The following is a 17702-nucleotide window of genomic DNA, read 5'->3' on the forward strand; positions in this document are numbered from 1 at the left end:
GTTGGCTATGGGCAGTTATGATTGGTGGATCTCAGCGCTGATTTTTGTAATTACATATCCTTTTCCCATGGGGAGCATTCAGGTATTCAGTTGTCCTTCATGTTGATTGAGCATAAGTTTGATTCCTGACAGAAAAATAGACCAGAGGCTCCTCTCCCCTTTCCTTATGTCTCTGTCTCCAGCAGCTATTTCTTTCCACTCACTTTTAGCCAGAGGATGGCTAAAATAGGTTTAATTTAAGGGCTATAACTAGAAAACTATTAATCTATTTGGGGCTATGGGTGGGGGGAAGTAAGTTTTTACATTGGGCCTTTGTGGATATCTTCATTCCAGTCTGCTTCTTTAGTTGTTCTTATTTCTTTTCTCTTTACTTTAAATTCTGATAAATCCCTTCTAACCCCTCCCTATGATTCCTATCCCAGCACCCTCACTGTAGCTTGCGCGCGCGCGCGCGCACACACACACACACACACACACACACACACACAGCATTTCTGAAATTGTGGGGTAGAGACGATTTGGATTCTTGAAGTTTTTCTCCCTTCTTTGAAGTTTATGGTATGCAGTTAGGCCACCGTTAGTTTAAATGCTCCAGGATGGATAGTCTTTTATTTGTTGTGTTATGGTCTGTAATTTTGCTTTGCAACACTGACTTTCCCCAGGATGGTCATAGTTCTGTGTGTTTAAGCCATTTCATAAAATGTTCAATTATGAAAGCATATATTTCTATGCTGGTAAATAATGTCCTGTGTTTCTTTAAGGTAAATACTTATTCTAAGATTATGAAAAACTGTTTCTCTGAGATCTAGAATGAGGATGGGTTTATTCTGTCAGGATTAGTGGTGGTGTCTGACATTGGAGGAGTAGGAGATTGACCAGTCCGATGTTATATACTGGCTAACTCTGGCCTAGCTATGCTTTAAAAGTCTTTCGTAATTCTTCTTGACAGTTTTCAAGTCTATTTTGGAAACTTTTTGTTCTTTTTAGGTAATAATCTGCAGTGACATACTATGCTTTTTAGAGAGCAAGATCAGCTTGTTGATTTCAGAGCCTTGGGAAAACTCCTAAATTGCGTGTATTCTTATATCCTTTCTTTACCTGGTCGTCAGTGCTGTGTTTTGTCGGACTCCCAGAAAAACAGTGGGAGTGCTCAGTAGGCAGATGTGCTCCTTTTGCTCCTTCAAAGAGCGTGACTGTCCAGTGTGCTACCATTCCTTCTATTCTATCGTAGTCTTTCTTCTCCCTACTTTCTAGTCCTTATTCTCAGGGATTTGGGAAATAGAGAGGATTTCCTCACTGCTTTCAGGCGTAGAGTAATGGGTTGTCTCTTAAATTTTAAGACAACCCATCTCACATTATGAAAAACCAAGAAAGAGAGTGGCTGGCTGCCTAGGCAGAAATCATGACTCTTTGATGGAATGACCCCAGGTCTGGGGCCTAGTTTTCAGATTTCTTAGTCCAGTAACAGTTTTATCAGTTCTCTGAAATATGATCAAACTCTGGACGTTAATTAAGCTCACAAAAGATTGGTAAATCAGACTTCTGAACTTTCACTAAGAAGTCACATGATTAATAGGACCAAAATACTAAACTCAGCTGGACAGAGCAATTTCTTATCATTATTAAATTCTATTTGGAAAAGCCAATGAAGATCAGATGGTTGTTTTGTAAGTAGAATCTGGTCAGAATAATGTCGTTTGGGTGATCTTAAGGGATGTTGTCATCAAGCTCTGGTATCCTTACACAGCATTTTATATTTTCTAGGTTATTGCTGGTATATTCCTATCATTCAGAAAAAGCACTTTCTTTGTTGCCAGAATGTCTTCTAGACAGAATGGGAACAGTTCTTGACTGTATAGCTGTGTTAGGTATTTTCTGTCAGTCTAAAAACTCCAATCATTGTGATTCTGTTCTGAAGAAGTTAACGTATAAGATAACAGTTTGTTTTATCAGAAATATTTAACAAAAAAACATAGGTGTGCTATTTCTTATGAAGATGATTAGTCTCACCATTTTTATTCTTACTTTTTTCAAGCAGCTTTTTAGGATTATTTAACTCCTTGTGTTTCGCCTACATGATCAAAGCCCATTTCTATGTTTGAAAAATAGTCCTACTTCCCCTTGGTGGGGAGGCAGTATAGCATAATCAAAGTAGCTTTGACTTTTTTCCCTTTTTTGTTTCTTTTTTTTTGGTGAGGAAATCAACCGTGTGCTAACATCTGCTAATTCTCCTCATTTTTTGCCGAGGAAGACTGGCCCTGGGCTAACATTCGTGCCCATCTTTCTCCACTTTATATGGGACACCGCCACAGCGTGGCTTGCCAAGCAGTGCGTCGGTGCACGCCCAGGATCTGAACCGGCGAATCCCGGGCTGCTGCACCTGAGAGCGCACTTAACCGCTTGCGCCACCGGGCCGGCCCCTCCCTTTTTTCTTATTGTGAGAAAATATGCATAACATAAAATTTACCATCTTAACCATTTTTAGTGGTTCAGTGGTATTAAATACATTCATAATGTTGTGCAACCATCACCACCATCTATCTCCATGACGCTTTGCTTCTTGTAAAACTGAAACTGCACCCATTTAACAATAACTCCTCATTCCCCCTCCCCCAGCCCCTGGCAACCACCATTCTACTTTCTGTCTCTATGAATTTGACTACTCTTAGTACCTCATATACATGTAATCATACAGTATTTGTCTTTTTGTGATTGGCTGATTTCACTTAGAAAGTAAGTTTAACTTTTAATCAGATACATTCAAAGCCTGACTCTGCTACGTCTTAGCCTTGTAATGCTGGTTAAATTGCTTAAACGTTTTTGGGCTTCAGGTTTCTGTTAGTAAAATGGAGTTAATTCCAACTCTACAGGAAGAATTAGCAAAAAACTAAGTCCAGAATGGTAAGGGGACAACCAAGAGAAAAGATATCCTGGAAGCCAAGTGAAATAAGTGTTTCTAGGAGGGAGTGATCATCTCCGTCAAATACTGATCATAGGACAAATAAAAGGAGGTCCGAGAAATGACGATTGGATGTAACAATGTGAGGTCACTGGTTTTTTTCTGGACAGTTTTTGGTAGAATGTTAAAAGCACTTACTGATTTGAAATGAGTTTAACTGGGAGATGATATACAACTTTTGAGGATTTTTGCTTATAAAGAGAATGAGAGAAAAAAGTGTGGTAACTGGAGTGGGAAATTGGGTCAAGACTTTTTTTTTAACAGAAGAAATAGTACCATGTATGTGTATACTGAAGGTAAAGATCTACTATGGAGGGGAAATTTGACGTAGGAGAGAATTGCCGACTAATGTCCTTGAATAGGCAAGGTGATAGGCTGGGATTAAGTGCTAAGAGGGCAGGCTGTTTGTCCCTGGTAAAAGAGTATAGGTGGGTGTAGGTGGGAGTTCACAGAAGGGCCTCTTCTGGTTGTTTTCTGTTTTGATGAGAAAATAAAAGTAAGAGAGGGAAGATGGAGGAGTAGGTGTTAGAAGTTTGAAGAGAGAAGTCATGTAGGAGAAGGGGCTAGGAGAATTTACAGTATAATTTCTGGGCAGCATGAAGAGTCCAGTTGAGGTGAGTGATTGCCGACTGGCTCACTTTAAGATGGTAGGTTTTCCTCCAGCTATGTTTAGCTGTGTAGGTGTCCAGAGGAGGTGCAGAGTTGGTTAAAGCAGGTTGTGCTTCATCCAGACGTATATGGTGAAGTGAGACCAGGGCAAGGAGTTTGGGGGAATATGCAAGGGGGTGAGATTTCATTTTACGTAAATTTTTCAGAGTGTGTCTGTAACACGTAGGAGTTAAAAAAATAACCACAAGTGAAATGAATAGTAGTCCATTAATATAGACTTATATTTAGTTCTTCAAATTTGTCAGATTCTCAAAAATGTTTTTTTACGCTTGATTTGTTCAAATTGGACCCAAACAAGGTCTGTACATTGCATTTGATTGCTGAGCCTCCAAAGTCATTTAATCTATACCAATTTCCTCTTACTCCGTTTTCATGTCATTGATTTGTTGAAGAAATTGGGTCTTTTCCCATTTTGAACTTCCCATATTCTGCATCTGCCTGGCTGTATTCTTGTGATGGTATTTTAAAATTAAAATTTTTAATCGTGGTAAAATATACATTATAAAATTTACTATCTTAACCATTTTTAAGTGTACAGTTCAGTAGTGTTAAGTATACTCACGTTGTTGTGTCGTGTTATTTTTAAGATGTTCTATCTCTTATTTTGTGTAAACTGATACCAGATCTAGAGAGGCTTGATTTGATTCAGGTTCAGTTTTTTATTTTAATCTTTTTAGATGAGGGGGCGAGGACATACACAGTTTTGGCACATAGATCTAGTTGTCTTAATGATGAGATTGATCATTGGGTTGAGGTCTTACAGCCTGATCTATCCGTTTAAAAATTTTCCTATGGATTTTTTTCATCTAATGCTTTTATTAACCATTGATGATCATTGCCTAGATCCATTTTTTCGTTAGGGGTTGTGAAATAGTAATTTTGTAATTATATAACTTTTTTTGCATTTATTAGCTGAAATTCTATTAAGAACATTCCCTCATCTAGTTTTTGCCAGAAATGCAGGATAAATGCTTGACTCTTTCCCTTTATTTTCCAATTTTCAGGTGACAGGTTTTTTTTTTAATTAAAGTTTTGAATTCATACAGTTTATAATGACTCGTAGTCATTATTTTGATGTTCAGATTGTCTGATCTGTGGCCAGTTGGGAGCCTCTCCAGGTTGGCTCCTGTGTCCTTCACCACTGCAGCATCTTTGTTAGCATGCAAGGCTTGTTTGTATCCTTCCGATCCCAGACCTGAAATCCTCCTTTTCTCCAGGGAGCTCCTAGTTCTTTCTGGTGGGAAACGGTATTTAGAGATCATAATATGGGTATCTACTGTTTAAAAAGATGTTATTATTTTTAGTTATTTGATCCTTCAGAATACTGATTAGTTTCGTTTCTTAATTCAACAGGCATGCCCAAAGAAAAATACGAGCCCCCTGACCCTCGGAGGATGTACACAATTATGTCCTCTGAGGAAGCAGCAAATGGAAAGAAATCACATTGGGCAGAGCTTGAAATAAGTGGTAAGATGTGCAAGCATAAATGTATTGTATGGAAGTTAAGATATGTTAGAAAATTAAGTTTTCTAATGCCAATACACAGAAGAAGCAATGTTATGTTTTACCAATTGTGTTTTACCAATGCTAATTCATCTTAGAAGCAGGAAGGTTGAGTGGAAAGAAGATGGTTTGAGTCAAAAGTTCAAAACCCATTCATTGCTTAATAAACCGGGGATAGTAATACCAAGGATGAAATAAAAATAATACATGTGAAGTACGTGACGCACAAACGTTTGTTTTGATACTTAATTCTCTGATGAAGTATGACTGAGCTTTTGCATTATCAAATTAGATTTCCAGTGGGATGGGAAATGCCTGTTCTAGTATAGGTTCTGGGATGGATTTGTTTCTCCTTGTTTTCTGCATCTGGTTTTTAGTCTGAGTCTCTGGGGACACCCTTATTCAGAAACACAAAATCTTGAAAGAGTTTGAAGCAGATCTCAAAGTTCCCTTCTACCTTTAATGCAGTCTAGGCATGTTTAAAGAAGTATACGAGCCCCCCGATCCACAGAGGATATCCCCAGCCTCCTTGTTAGTGGGCATGCAGCCTCTTTAATACTTCAAAGGTGGTGAAGGGACGTTATTGCTTCTTAAGGCAACCAGTGCTGAAGAAGTTTTCTGTTCATATTGGCCTCATCTGCATCCCCATACTTTCCTTCCAGTTTGTCTTGATTTTTGCCTTCTGAAATAATACAGAGCAGTTTTCTCTTCTTTCATATGACTGCCCTTGATTTTTTTTTTTTTAATATAATGCAGGAAACATACTGAGCATATGCTATGTGTGAAACATTTTTCCAGGAACTGTACTAGGCATATGGAAGATATATAGATGAAAAAAACACACAGTCCTTGTCATTTGGATCCCATGGCATGTTTGTTTTTTTAGTGCCATGGAGTTGATTCTGATTCCTAGTGACCCCCGTGTGCAGCAGAGCAGAACCACGCCCGGTCTTTTTGTACCATCCTCTCACCTTCCGGCGCTATATCAGACAATGCTCCCCTGCTATTCATAGGGTTTTCATGGCCAATTTTTTTTTTCTTTTCCAAAAGCGGGTGACCAGGTGTTTCTTCCTAGTCTGTCGTGGTCTGGAAGCTACACTGAAATCTGTCCACCATGGATGACCCTGCTGGTATTTGAAATACTGGTGGTATAGCTTTCAGCATCACAGCAACATGCAGCCACTGCAGTATGACAACTGACAGATGGGTGGTGTGGTTCCATGACTGGGAAATGAACCTGGGCTGCAGCAGTGAGAGTGCTGAATCTTAACCACTAGACCACCAGGGCTGGCGTATTAGGGAGTGAGAAGAAGGGAGTGTACCAGTATAAATAACTCTTAGAGAAAATATAACTGCCAAGTCTAGGTAGAAGAGTGCTGTACAGGAAGTAAAAAGGAAGTAATGGTAATAGTACTCTTCCCTTGTCAGCTCAAAATTTCTGGTTAACCTATTGAGTAAACCTAAACACCCTCCTCTGCAGCCGTGGTAGAAGTTGGTAGCCACGTGGGTCTCTCATGTTTTCCCTCTTCCGATTTTTAGAGTGCTGGCCTTAATTAAGCTGAGTTCATTTTCATAAAGTAGGTGTGGTGCAGAGTGAAATTTCTCTCTTGTTTCCCCTCTCTTGTCAGGTTTGATTTTCTGTGTCAGGGGAGCCCAAAGAGAGACATGCTCTCTAATACCAGTTACCTTCAAAGCGCAGGCAGTTGTCACTCGCACTTTCCCCGTTTAGTTTCTGCAGTATTGGTATTTAACTGTATTTTTCTCTTTTTTTCAACCTATATTAGCAGTTTTTCTATTACAAGTCCTTTTCTTGTAGAGAAATTTCTCCTTCTTATAACACCAGGATAAGCTAGAAAGTACTCACTTAGGTCAGTGAGATTATATCTCTGAGCTTAGTTAAGGGGAGTCTCCTCCACTCTCTCCTCCCTCTCCCTAGTGTTGACAACTCTTTGACAGTTTTAAGTCACTGCTCTCTGCTTACTCTGAACTTTGGGATGAAATGTGCATACCAGATAGGAAGGAAGAGGGGAGATTCCTTTACAGTTGCATTCTTTACCAAGTGTCATGGAGGATAAACTATTGGTTGAATAGGTTTGTGGAACAGGACCTTGTAATTAACAAAGCCACTGTCAGGAAGGTCACTTTATTGTCTTAGTCCTTAATACATAAGCTCCTATGTGTAGAAATTGTCAAGGCTGAATTCAATTCATGCGAAGACAGTTATTTCATGTTTTACACCTATGCTTTAGCATCAGTTCCTTAAGATTGTGTGATACGAAGTTGTAGGGATCTGAGGTCATTGACTCCTGGACCTGCAGTTATCTTATATGCTTCTCTGGTTCCAGGGGGATGGGTGGTGAGTTCCTTGTGCCATTTGGAGATAACTAGATAAGCCAAACGACTATTAATCATTTACTTTTTAAAGAAAGCCTTTTATTATTGTAAAATGAAACACAGATGAAGAAAACCACACAGACAAGTATATTAATGAATTATTATAGGGCCAGAAGCCTTGTAACCACTACCCAGGTCAAGAATTAGAACTTTTTCACTTACCCCAGAACCCCTTCCATATGCCACAGCCAGTCACAACACGCTCCCTGCTCTCAAAGCTAACCATTATCCTGACTTTTATAGTGATCGTTTCCTTTGTTTTCCTTATAGTTTTAACACCAGAGTATGTGTACCTAAACGTGAGAGTTTAGTCCCTCCGCCTTTTTTTACTTGGTCTGTCTTAATTTGCAGGTTTCTCTCCTGTCCTTTTCTTTTCCTTACAGTTTATCTGTTGAAGCTGGCTGGTTTTACCTGTTGTTTCTCTACAGTCTGTATTTTGCTGACTGATACTCATGCAGTTCAACACATTTCTCATCCTCAGCATTTCCTGCAAATGGGCAGTTGGATGCAGAGGCTTCATCAGACTCAGATTTAAGCCCCTTGGCAGGACTGAAGCTGGTGTTGTGTAGGTGGTATTATGCTTTTTCTTCAGGAGGCACATAAGGTCTGAAGGCGTTCTTTTCTACTGATGGTTGAGTGCCTAGAGCCATTCATTATTTGAGGGTTGCAAAATAGTGATATTCTTTGTTTTTTTTTTTTTTTTTTTTGCTGAGGAAGACCGGCTCTGAGCTAACATCTATTGCCAATCCTTTTTTTTTCCCCCCAAATCCCCAGTAGATAGTTGTATGTCATAGAGCACATCCTTCTAGTTGCTGTATGTGGGATGCGGCCTCAGCATGGCTGGAGAAGTGGTGCGTCAGTGCACGCCCGGGATCCGAACCCGGGCTACCAGTAGCGGAGTGCACGCGCTCAACCGCTAAGCCATGGGGCTGGCCCCAAATAGTGATATTCTAATTCTGTCATTCTTTTTCTTTAAGTAAGCTCCATCTATGAAGAGATGCTTTCCCTCATTTACTAATTAATTACCCAATGTACAATTTATATAATTACCCAATGTACAATTTATATAGGAAAGGCAGAAAAGAATGCTTGTTTTCTTTCTTTCTTTCTTTCTTTCTTTTTTTTTTTTTTGGTGAGGAAGATTGGCTCTGAGCTAACATCTGTGTCCATCTTCCTCTATTTTGTATGTGGGACGCCACCACAGCATGACTTGATGAGCGGCACGTTGGTCTGCTCCCAGGATTCAAACGTGCGAACCCTGGACCACCGAAGCAGAGTGCACGAACTTAACCACTACGCCATTGGGCCAGCCCCTTGTTTTCTTTTATCTACTAGTTTTCAATATAAACTATCATCCTTTGAGGGTGACTAAGTAGGTTTTTTAAAGTATCGTTATTAACTAGAATATTTGAACATTTGGGTTTTAAACATATGTCATGAGTTGTAATTATTACTCTTATTTTGATGCTTAAATTGTCCTGTTCTTGGCTAATGGGAGAGCTTATTTAAATGATTTCTGTGTTCTTTGACACAACCCTAGTGTCTTTGGTAGTTTGATTGTTATCTGATATGAGAAGGTTTTTTCGGTTCATCTCGTATATTTCTTGCCTCAAACTTGGAATATGTCATTTGTTTTTCCCCCCAAGAAATCTGCTTTTTTAGTTGGAAATGCTGTTTCAAGACCATGGTATCTGATGCTGGTGATGCTCGTTGCTACTGGATTGGTCATTGTTTCTAGGTCTTTCCACTCAACAGAGCTAGGAAATATGACATAATATGTATGTGGTCATATGCATTTATAACGAAAAGATGTGATATATGATAAATAATATGTACATGTTTGTATATGATAAAATATCTTTAGCGATATAAAATATATTTGTATATTTAAAGTTAAAATATCTTAGGAAGATATACTGATACTTTCGATTCAAAATCAGAATAGCAGGGAATTTAGTTAAGCTTTTCTATAATTACATCTGTATCTCCTTTAATACTGAGAGTCCTAGTTCTCAGGGACATGGGATGATAGAGTTTGAATATCCCATAATTACTTGCTTTATCCCGTATTGCACGTGTAACAGTCTCAGAATAACACCACCAATATGAGTCCTGAGGGCAGGTAAAACTTTGCATCTTATTCCCATCCCCTCCCATTAAATGGTTGTACTCCATCTATATTGTCAGAGTATGTAGCCATTACATACTATCAGCTTTCCCATTTGACCTGTATAAATGCCTATTTAGATTGTTTTGCAAGTAACTGTATATTCACTGCCTCCCTCACCGGTTCATTTGTCTCTCTAATCATTTTGGTTTTCTGAAAGCTTGCTCTCGAGATGTTTCCTTAGAAAGGGTTTATGGGAGCGATATTCTCTGAGTTTCTTGCATGTTGATAACAGTTTGTGCCCTTTATATTTGAAAGTCAGTTTGACTGAATGTAAAATCCTTGGCTCACATTCTTTCCTTAAGTATCTTAAATATGTTACTGCAGTTTTGCTATAGGCTTGATGACCATCTAATTTTCTTTCCTGTATTAATTATTTGCTTTTTTTGCCTAGATGTGTTTGTTTTTTCCTTAAAATCAGTAATTTTACTAGAACAAATCTTGGTGTTGGTTGTTCTACCTTGATATTCTCAAGTATAGTATGTTCTTTCAGTGTGTAGTTTGAATTTCTTTTAATTTTAGGAAGGTTTCCTTGGATTATAATTTTTAATATTTCTTCTCTGAATTTGTGTATTTGTCTCAAATCATTTAAAAACTTTTTTTAAAAATTAAGGTATATGTGGCGCCCGCCCGGTGGCGCAGCGGCTAAGTGCGCGCACTCTGCTGCAGCGGCCTGGGGTTTGCGGGTTCAGATCCCTGGCGTGCACCTACGCACCACTTGGCAAGCCATGCTGTGGCGGCATCCCATATAAAGTGGAGGAAGATGGGCACGGATGTTAGCCCAGGGCCGATCTTCCTCACCAAAAAGGAGGAGGATTGGCATCAGATGTTAGCTTAGGGCTGATCTTCCTCACCAAAAAAAGAAAAGGTATAATTTACAGTAAAATAAAAATAAAATAAAATTCAGTAAAACTCTTATTGTTGTGCATTTCTTTTACAAATACAGTTGTGTAACCACCACCACTTTTACAATCTGGAACAGCTTCATAGCCCCAAAAACCTCCCCATGCTCCTTTGTAGGCAAACTCTCCCTTTGCTTCCAGTGGCCCTGGAAACCACTGATCTGTTTTCTTCCTTTTTTTTTTTTAATAGACTATTTTTTTAGAGCAGTTTTAGGTTCATAGCAAATTTGACAGCAAGTACAATGCGTGACCCCTCCCCTATCAACATCCCCCATCAGAGTGGTGCATTTGCTACCATCAGTGAACCTACGTTGACATGTCATTATCACCCAAAGTCCATAGTTTACATTAGGGGTCACTCTTGTTGTTGTACATTCTATGGGTTTAAACAAATGTATAATGACACGTATCCACCGTTATAGTATCATACACAGTATTTTCACTGCCCTAAAAATCCTCTGTGCTCTGCCAGTTCATTCCTCCTTCACTCACCCCTTCACCCCGGGCAACCGCTGATCTTTTTACTGTCTTCATAGTTTTGCCTTTTCCAAAGTGCCACATAGTTGGAATCATACATTGTGGAGCCTTTTCAGATTGGCTTCTTTCACTTAGTAATATGCATTTAAGTTCCTCCATGTCTTTTCATGGCTTGTTAGTTCATTTCTTTTTAGTGCTAAGTAATATCCCATTGTCTGGATGTACCTCAGTTTATTTATCCATTCACCCTACGAAGGACACCTTGGTGGTTTTCAAGTTTTGGCAATTATGAATAAAGCTACTGTAAACGTCCATGTGCAGGTTTTTGTGTGGACGTAAGTTTTCAGCTCTTTGGGTACATGCCAAGGAGTGCAGTTGCTGGATCATGTGGTAGGAATATGTTTAGTTTTGTAAGAAACTGCCAAACTATCTTCAGAAATGGCTGTATCATTTTGCATTTCCACTAGCAATGAATGAGACTTCTATTGCTCCACATCCTCTCCAGCATTTAATGTTGTCAGTGTTCTGGATTTTGGCCATTCTAATAGGTGTGTGAAGTGGAGTCTCATTTTTATTTTAATTTTCATTTCCCCAATGATATGATTAAGAGCATCTTTTCATAGGCTTATATACTATCTGCATATCTTTGGTGAGCTGTCTGTTCAGGTCTTGCCCATGTTTAAATTGGGATGCTTGTTTTCTAATTATTGAATTTTAAGAGTTCTTTGTATATTTTAGATAACAGTCCTTTATCAGATGTATCTTTGCAAATGTTTTCTCCCAGTCTATGGCTTCTCATTCTTTTGACAGTGTCTTTCACAGAGCAGAAGTTAGTAATTTTAATGAAGTTCAGTGTATTATTTCTTTCATGGATTGTGCTTTTGGTGTTGTATCTCAAAAGTCATTGCAAACTCAAGTCATGTAGATTTTCTCCTGTTATCTTCTAGCAGTTTGGTGGTTTTGTGTTTTACAATCCATTTTGAGTTCATTTTTATGAAGAGTGTAAGGTATCTAGATTCTTTTTTTTTTTTTTGCTTATGGATATCCAGTTATTCCAGCAACATTTGTTGAAAAGACTTTTCTCATTATATTGCCTTTGCTCCTTTGACAAAGATCAGTTGACTGTATTTGTGTGGTCAATTTCTGGGCTCTCTATTCCATTCCATTGATCTGTTTGACTATTCTTTTGCCAATACCACAACTGTCTTGATTGCTGTAGCTTTATAGGAAGTCTTGAAGTGAGGTAGTGTCAGTCCTGCATCTTTGTTCTTCCCTTTCAATTTTGTGTTGGCTGTCTGTGTCTTTTGCCTCTTTCTATAAACTTTAGAATTAGTTTGTCAGTATCCACAAAATAACTTGCTGGGCTTTTAGTTGAGATTATGTTGAATCTATAGATTGAGTTGGGAAGAACTGACATCTTGACAGTATTGAATCTCCCTATCCGTGAACATGGAATCTCTCTCCATTTATTTAGTTCTTTTTATGTCTTTCATCAGAGTTTTACAGTTTTCCTCATATAGATCATGATATGTTTTGTTAGATTTATACCTAAGTTATTTCATTTTTAGAGATGCTAATGGCATTGTATTTTTAATATCAAATTCTGATTGTTCTTTGCTGGTATGTAAGAAAGCAGTTGATTTGGAATCTTTTTTATTGCTTCAGTTATTTGTGGTTTTTTTTTTTTTTTTTTGTCCTGTGGGGGGGATCTTCTGGTGAGAACCGGAAAACCTGCTAGACAAATTCTAAAAGATCTGTAACACTCAATTATTTGTAATTTTAAAAATTTCCTCCTACTTTTCTAAAAGCATTTCTCTTTTGTGGTTATTCATTAAGTTCTTTGTAGTTTAGTTTTCTTTTGCTGAGTTTTTGTAAATCATATTTATATTCTTTTACCATTTTCTTAATACCTTTTAGCTCATTTTGAAATTGTAGGTGATAGTTTTGGGGAATGTTTGTGGTATGATTTTGTAGGGAGTTATTCTGGTTCTTAAATAACTGAAAAATGTATAATAACTTTCATGAGATTTCACCTTATAACTTGTCTGTTCATTTTTATTTAGATTTGGTTTTTCTGAGCTTTCAGAAGGTGTGATTCAGAATAGTTTTTCTAACTTCAGAGCTACCTCTTCTGTTTTTTGCAGTGTTCATGGCTGTGGGAACTTGGTTTCTGAGACTTTCTGGTTCTATTCCCTTCTCTCGTTTTTACTTGGACCTTTTTCTCCCTTTATCTCTTTTATTCCTGTCCTACTCAATTTTAATTCCATTTTGGGGCCTTTTTTCCTCCGTCGAGGGCCTTGGCTGGTCAGTTTGGAGAGTTCCTAGGGCCCAGACTGCTTTCAAACTTACTGTGGACACTTTTGCACACAAAAAGTGTGGACACTTTATTATTGAATTGCACTAAATTCCTCCTGGTTGCGCTGGTGTTCTCAAATTGGTGCTTTCCAGTGGATACTAGTTGGTTTCTCTAGTTTCGGTTCTGTTAGACATATTTACATTTAATGCTGTTATTGATTTGGTTGGGTTAAATCTGCTGTAGTGAGACTTATTTTCTATTTCTCCTGGGTTTTTTTGTTGCCTTTTTCTCTCTCTTTTTTTTTCCTTTCGGATTAACTGGGTATTTTTTGTAAAATTGCATTTTATCTCCTTTGTTGACTAATTAGCTGTAACTCTTGTTTAATAATGGTTGCTTTAGGGTTTATAATACGAAGTATATCAAGACATATACCACTTCACGTATAGTATAAGAATCTTAGCAACAGTATGCTTCTCTTTCTCCTCTCCTGGCCTTTGTGCTATTGCTCTCATATATTTTACTTCTACATATGTTATAAATCTCACAATGTATTGTTATTTTTCCTTTAAACAGTCAAGTATTAGGAAAAGCTGTTTTTTGATTTACCCGTGTACTTATTTCCAGTGTTCTTCATATGTGTATAGGCAGGGTTTTTTTTTTTTTTATCATTTTCCTTCTGAGTGAAGGACTTCTTTTAATATTGCTTGTAATGGAGGTCTACTGGTGATTTTTTAATTCAAATTTTATGTCTGAAAAAGTATTTTGCCTTATTTTTGCAAGATACTTTTTCTGGACATAGAATTCTAGGTTGACAGTATTTATCTTTCAGTTTGTTAAAGATCCTGCTATATTGTCTTCTTGCTTACATTGTTTCTGATCTGCTGTCATTCTTAGCCTCGTTTCTTTTATATGTGTCCTTTTTCTCTGGCTGCTTTAAGATTTTTTCTTTACCACTGGTTTTAAGAAATGTGGTTCTGATGTGCCTTGGTGTAGTTTTTTTTTTTCATTTTTTTGCTGGTACTTAGGTTTTGTTGAGCTTCTTGGATCTGTGGGTTTATGGTTTTCAAAAAATATGAAAAAGTTTAGGCCACTATTCAAATAATTTTTATGCCCCCACCCCCACTGCCCTTTTTACTTCTACCTTGAAGTTGTCCCATAGCTCACTGATGCTTTAAGTTTTCCTGTCTTTATTTTCTTTTTTTCCTTTTGGACAGTTTTTATTGCTTTGTCTTCAATTTAACTAATTTTTCTTTGCATTATCTAATTTGCTGTTAATCTCATCTAGTAATAGTATATTTTTCATAACTAGAAGTTAAATATGAGTGTTCTTTATATCTTCCATGCCTTTACTTAACATTTTGCCTCTACCTTTTTGAGCATATGTAATACAGTTATAATAATGTTTAATGTCCTTATTTGCTAATTCTATGTTTTTCATTTCTAGGTTGGTTTTGATTCCTCCCCACTCCCCACCCCCCACTTTTCTCTCTCTCTCTCTATCTTTTTGCATGCTTGTTAATTTTTATTGAATGCATTACGTTGTGAATTTTATGTTTTTGGGTGCTGGATATTTTTGTATTTCTATAACTACTCTTGAGCTTTGTTCTGGGATACAGTTAAATTATTTGGAGACAGTTTGATTCTCTCAAGGCTTGCTTTTAAGTCATACTTTTCTGAGTTCTGTGAGTTACGAGATTTTCTGCTGTGGTGTGATGAGTAGAACACAAGCTATTCCTGGCCCTGTGTAATCCCAAGGAGTATTCCCTCCACTCTTGTGAGTTTGTCTTCATTCCCCTACCCCCAGCCTGCGGTTGTTCCATATATGCATTTGCTAATTGTACTCAGCTGAAGACATAAGGGGCGGTGTGGGGGGTGTGGGGGAGTCCTCTTCAAATCTCCAGAGCTTTCTATTTGTGTAGCTCTCTCCTGGCACTCTGCCCTGTGAACTCTAGCCACCTTGGCATCTCTGGACTCCCAGCTTCATCTCTTCAGCTTACGTAGATTGCCAGACTCCACCTGGGTTCTGTCTCCCTGCACGACTCTCTGGACACTGTCCAGGCGGTAAGCTGGAACAGTCTTAAGGGTTCACCTTGTTTGTTTCTCATTTATTAATGATCACTGTCTTTGTGCTCTCTGGTGTCCAATGTCTGAAACTCAATTTTTTCATATATTTATCTGGTTTTTTTAGTGGTTTTAGGTCGGACGGTAAATCCAGTCCATGTTACTCTATCTTCCTGAAAGTATAAGTCTGTCATAGTTTTTTAAAAGTTTGTGTCTGATAACTCCAATATCTGAATCTCCTAGGGGGTTCTGTTCTGTTGTTTCTCTTCCTGTTCTGGATTTCAATCATTTGGTCTGATAATTTTTATTAAATACTGGAAATTATATATGAAATGATAGAGTAATTTGATCATCTGAATGGTGTTCTCTTCCTTAGGAGTGAATTTGCTTTTGTGTTTGCCAGGCAATTGTGAGAGAGGGCGAGCTTAATCTAATCAGGGATTCGTCTCATTTGAGCCTGGTGTTCAGTGGTTGTGAGGCTGGCTTACTACAGGATCGCCCCTATTCTGTTTGTAGATCCCAACTGGAATCCTGGTGGTTTAACAGAGTTTTCTTCCTTGGTGGTTCGTGAATTCCCGTTTTGTCTTCCCAGCTGTGTAAGAGGGCTGGAAGTTGTGCTCAGCCCCTCAGCCCCTCAGCCTCTCAGCCCAGCTTTCACCTCATCTGCCTGCCTCTGCTGCCTCTGCTGCCTCTGATTCCACACATTCTCCCAGAGGGAATGTGGTGGGACATGCCCTGCTTACTACCTCTCTTTGCTTCCCTTCTTTCCCAGTTCTTTGTCTCTCATGTCTTTGCTGCCTTTGTAGTTCTCCGGTGCTTTCAAACTCATTTTTGTGGGGTGTCCCCCCCCCATTTTTATCCAGTTTTTCTTTCCCCCAGTGGGATGATTGGTCAGTAACAAATTACTCTGTTGTTACAGGAAGCTAAAGTCCAGGTGTTTACAAATTTTAAAATTCTGCCTAAAGAATCTGCAGATACCAAACAACTCTGGTTTCTCTTGTTGTTTTTCCATTGTGTGGGGGCAGCACTGTGGTTGCCTGCTTTTGAAGTACGTCTGTAGCCCAGAACAACTACTTGTTCCAGGCCCTTGAGGTGGCAGTGTAGGGTAGGGAGAAATATTCTAACCAGAGGCACACTCAGGGACCTTCCGGGAAATAGGGGCTTGTGTCTGGACTCCTTGGTAGTCGTTAAATGATCTTTGAACCAGGTGCCCTGGCTATAGGCCGCACATTACCCTTTTCTACTTTGTGACATTTTCCAACATTTTGATGTCTTGAGTTCAGTGTGAAAGTAAGCTCTATAGAGATTTACTGTTTTTCCATTGAGAGTGATATGATAGACCATGTCACAAGTTCTGCATCAGAGTCCTCTGATTTTTTTAAGAGAATTTTATATTTAGCTCTTTTTGATACTCATGATAAGTGTAACGCCAGAATCAAGTAGTTTTCATCATGTTATCAGTTTTTGTAGCTGCCCATCCTCTGGATAACCCTGGCGTCTGCTTTATCAGAGTGGGGACAGGTAAACAGAGAGGAGGGAAACCCAAATGGAGGCAGCAGGTACTGACTGATAGTTCTAAGGCCGTCACTTACTCATTGGAAATCACCTACATGTCACTCATTCATTCATTTATTCTGAAACTTCTGATGTGGTAGGTAATGGGACATAAGATTTCAGGAATCTTGCAGGCTGTAGGAGGAGACTCCCACAAGAAGGTAATTATAAAACCATGATAAATACAGGGCAGAAAGCTTGAACTGTTATCTTTTCTTTAAGACTATCTTAACCAGCCTAGTGGGATCAGGGAGAGCATCCTAGAATAGCTGACTACTGAGTTAATGATATTAGCCAAGGGGGAGGGGAGTTAAGGACATCTCAGGAAGAAGGGACACAGGAGAATATAAAAAAGTACACAGTGGAAGTCTCTCTTTCATCCCCCCATTACACCTCCCAGCATGCACACGTGATGTATACATTTACACACAGGGTTATTATTTTCTTTTGCATCCCTCTGGAGTGCCTCTATGCATATACAAATACAAATATAGATTCTTATCCCACACTTTATTTTTAATTCAAAAGATGGTACATTATATACTTATTTCTGCACCATGCTTTTTTTTCATGTAACGTTGTATTTTGGAGAGATTTCTAAATAAGTATATAGATAGGTCTCCTATACTTTTTAAGCTCCATAATATTTCTATCACGTGTAATTTATTTAAGTGGTAGTGTATTGATGGTCAGTCAGTGACAGTGCTGTACTGAATAACC

The 17702-nt window shown here is 38.4% G+C and overlaps 1 protein-coding gene and 1 non-coding gene across 5 annotated transcripts in view; one reads left to right on the plus strand and one right to left on the minus strand.

The window, feature by feature from the left end:
* CNOT6 (CCR4-NOT transcription complex subunit 6) overlaps positions 1 to 17702 on the plus strand; it is a 68830-nt gene that overhangs the window by 17161 nt on the left and 33967 nt on the right. For all 4 annotated transcript variants that reach the window (XR_009221193.1, XR_009221194.1, XM_058548237.1 and 1 more), the window contains exon 2: positions 4982 to 5095. Coding sequence is in view for 2 of the 4 variants with exons in the window: in XM_058548237.1 (XP_058404220.1) it covers positions 4984 to 5095 (112 nt within the window). In the remaining 2 variants the exon portion in view is untranslated. The remainder of the gene's footprint in view (positions 1 to 4981; positions 5096 to 17702) is intronic.
* LOC131410556 (U7 small nuclear RNA) lies at positions 12775 to 12836 on the minus strand. The gene has a single exon (XR_009221287.1). It is a non-coding gene; the product is annotated as a U7 small nuclear RNA (small nuclear RNA).

Source organism: Diceros bicornis, chromosome 1 (assembly GCF_020826845.1).
Source record: "Diceros bicornis minor isolate mBicDic1 chromosome 1, mDicBic1.mat.cur, whole genome shotgun sequence".
NCBI classification, from domain to species: Eukaryota; Metazoa; Chordata; class Mammalia; order Perissodactyla; family Rhinocerotidae; genus Diceros; species Diceros bicornis.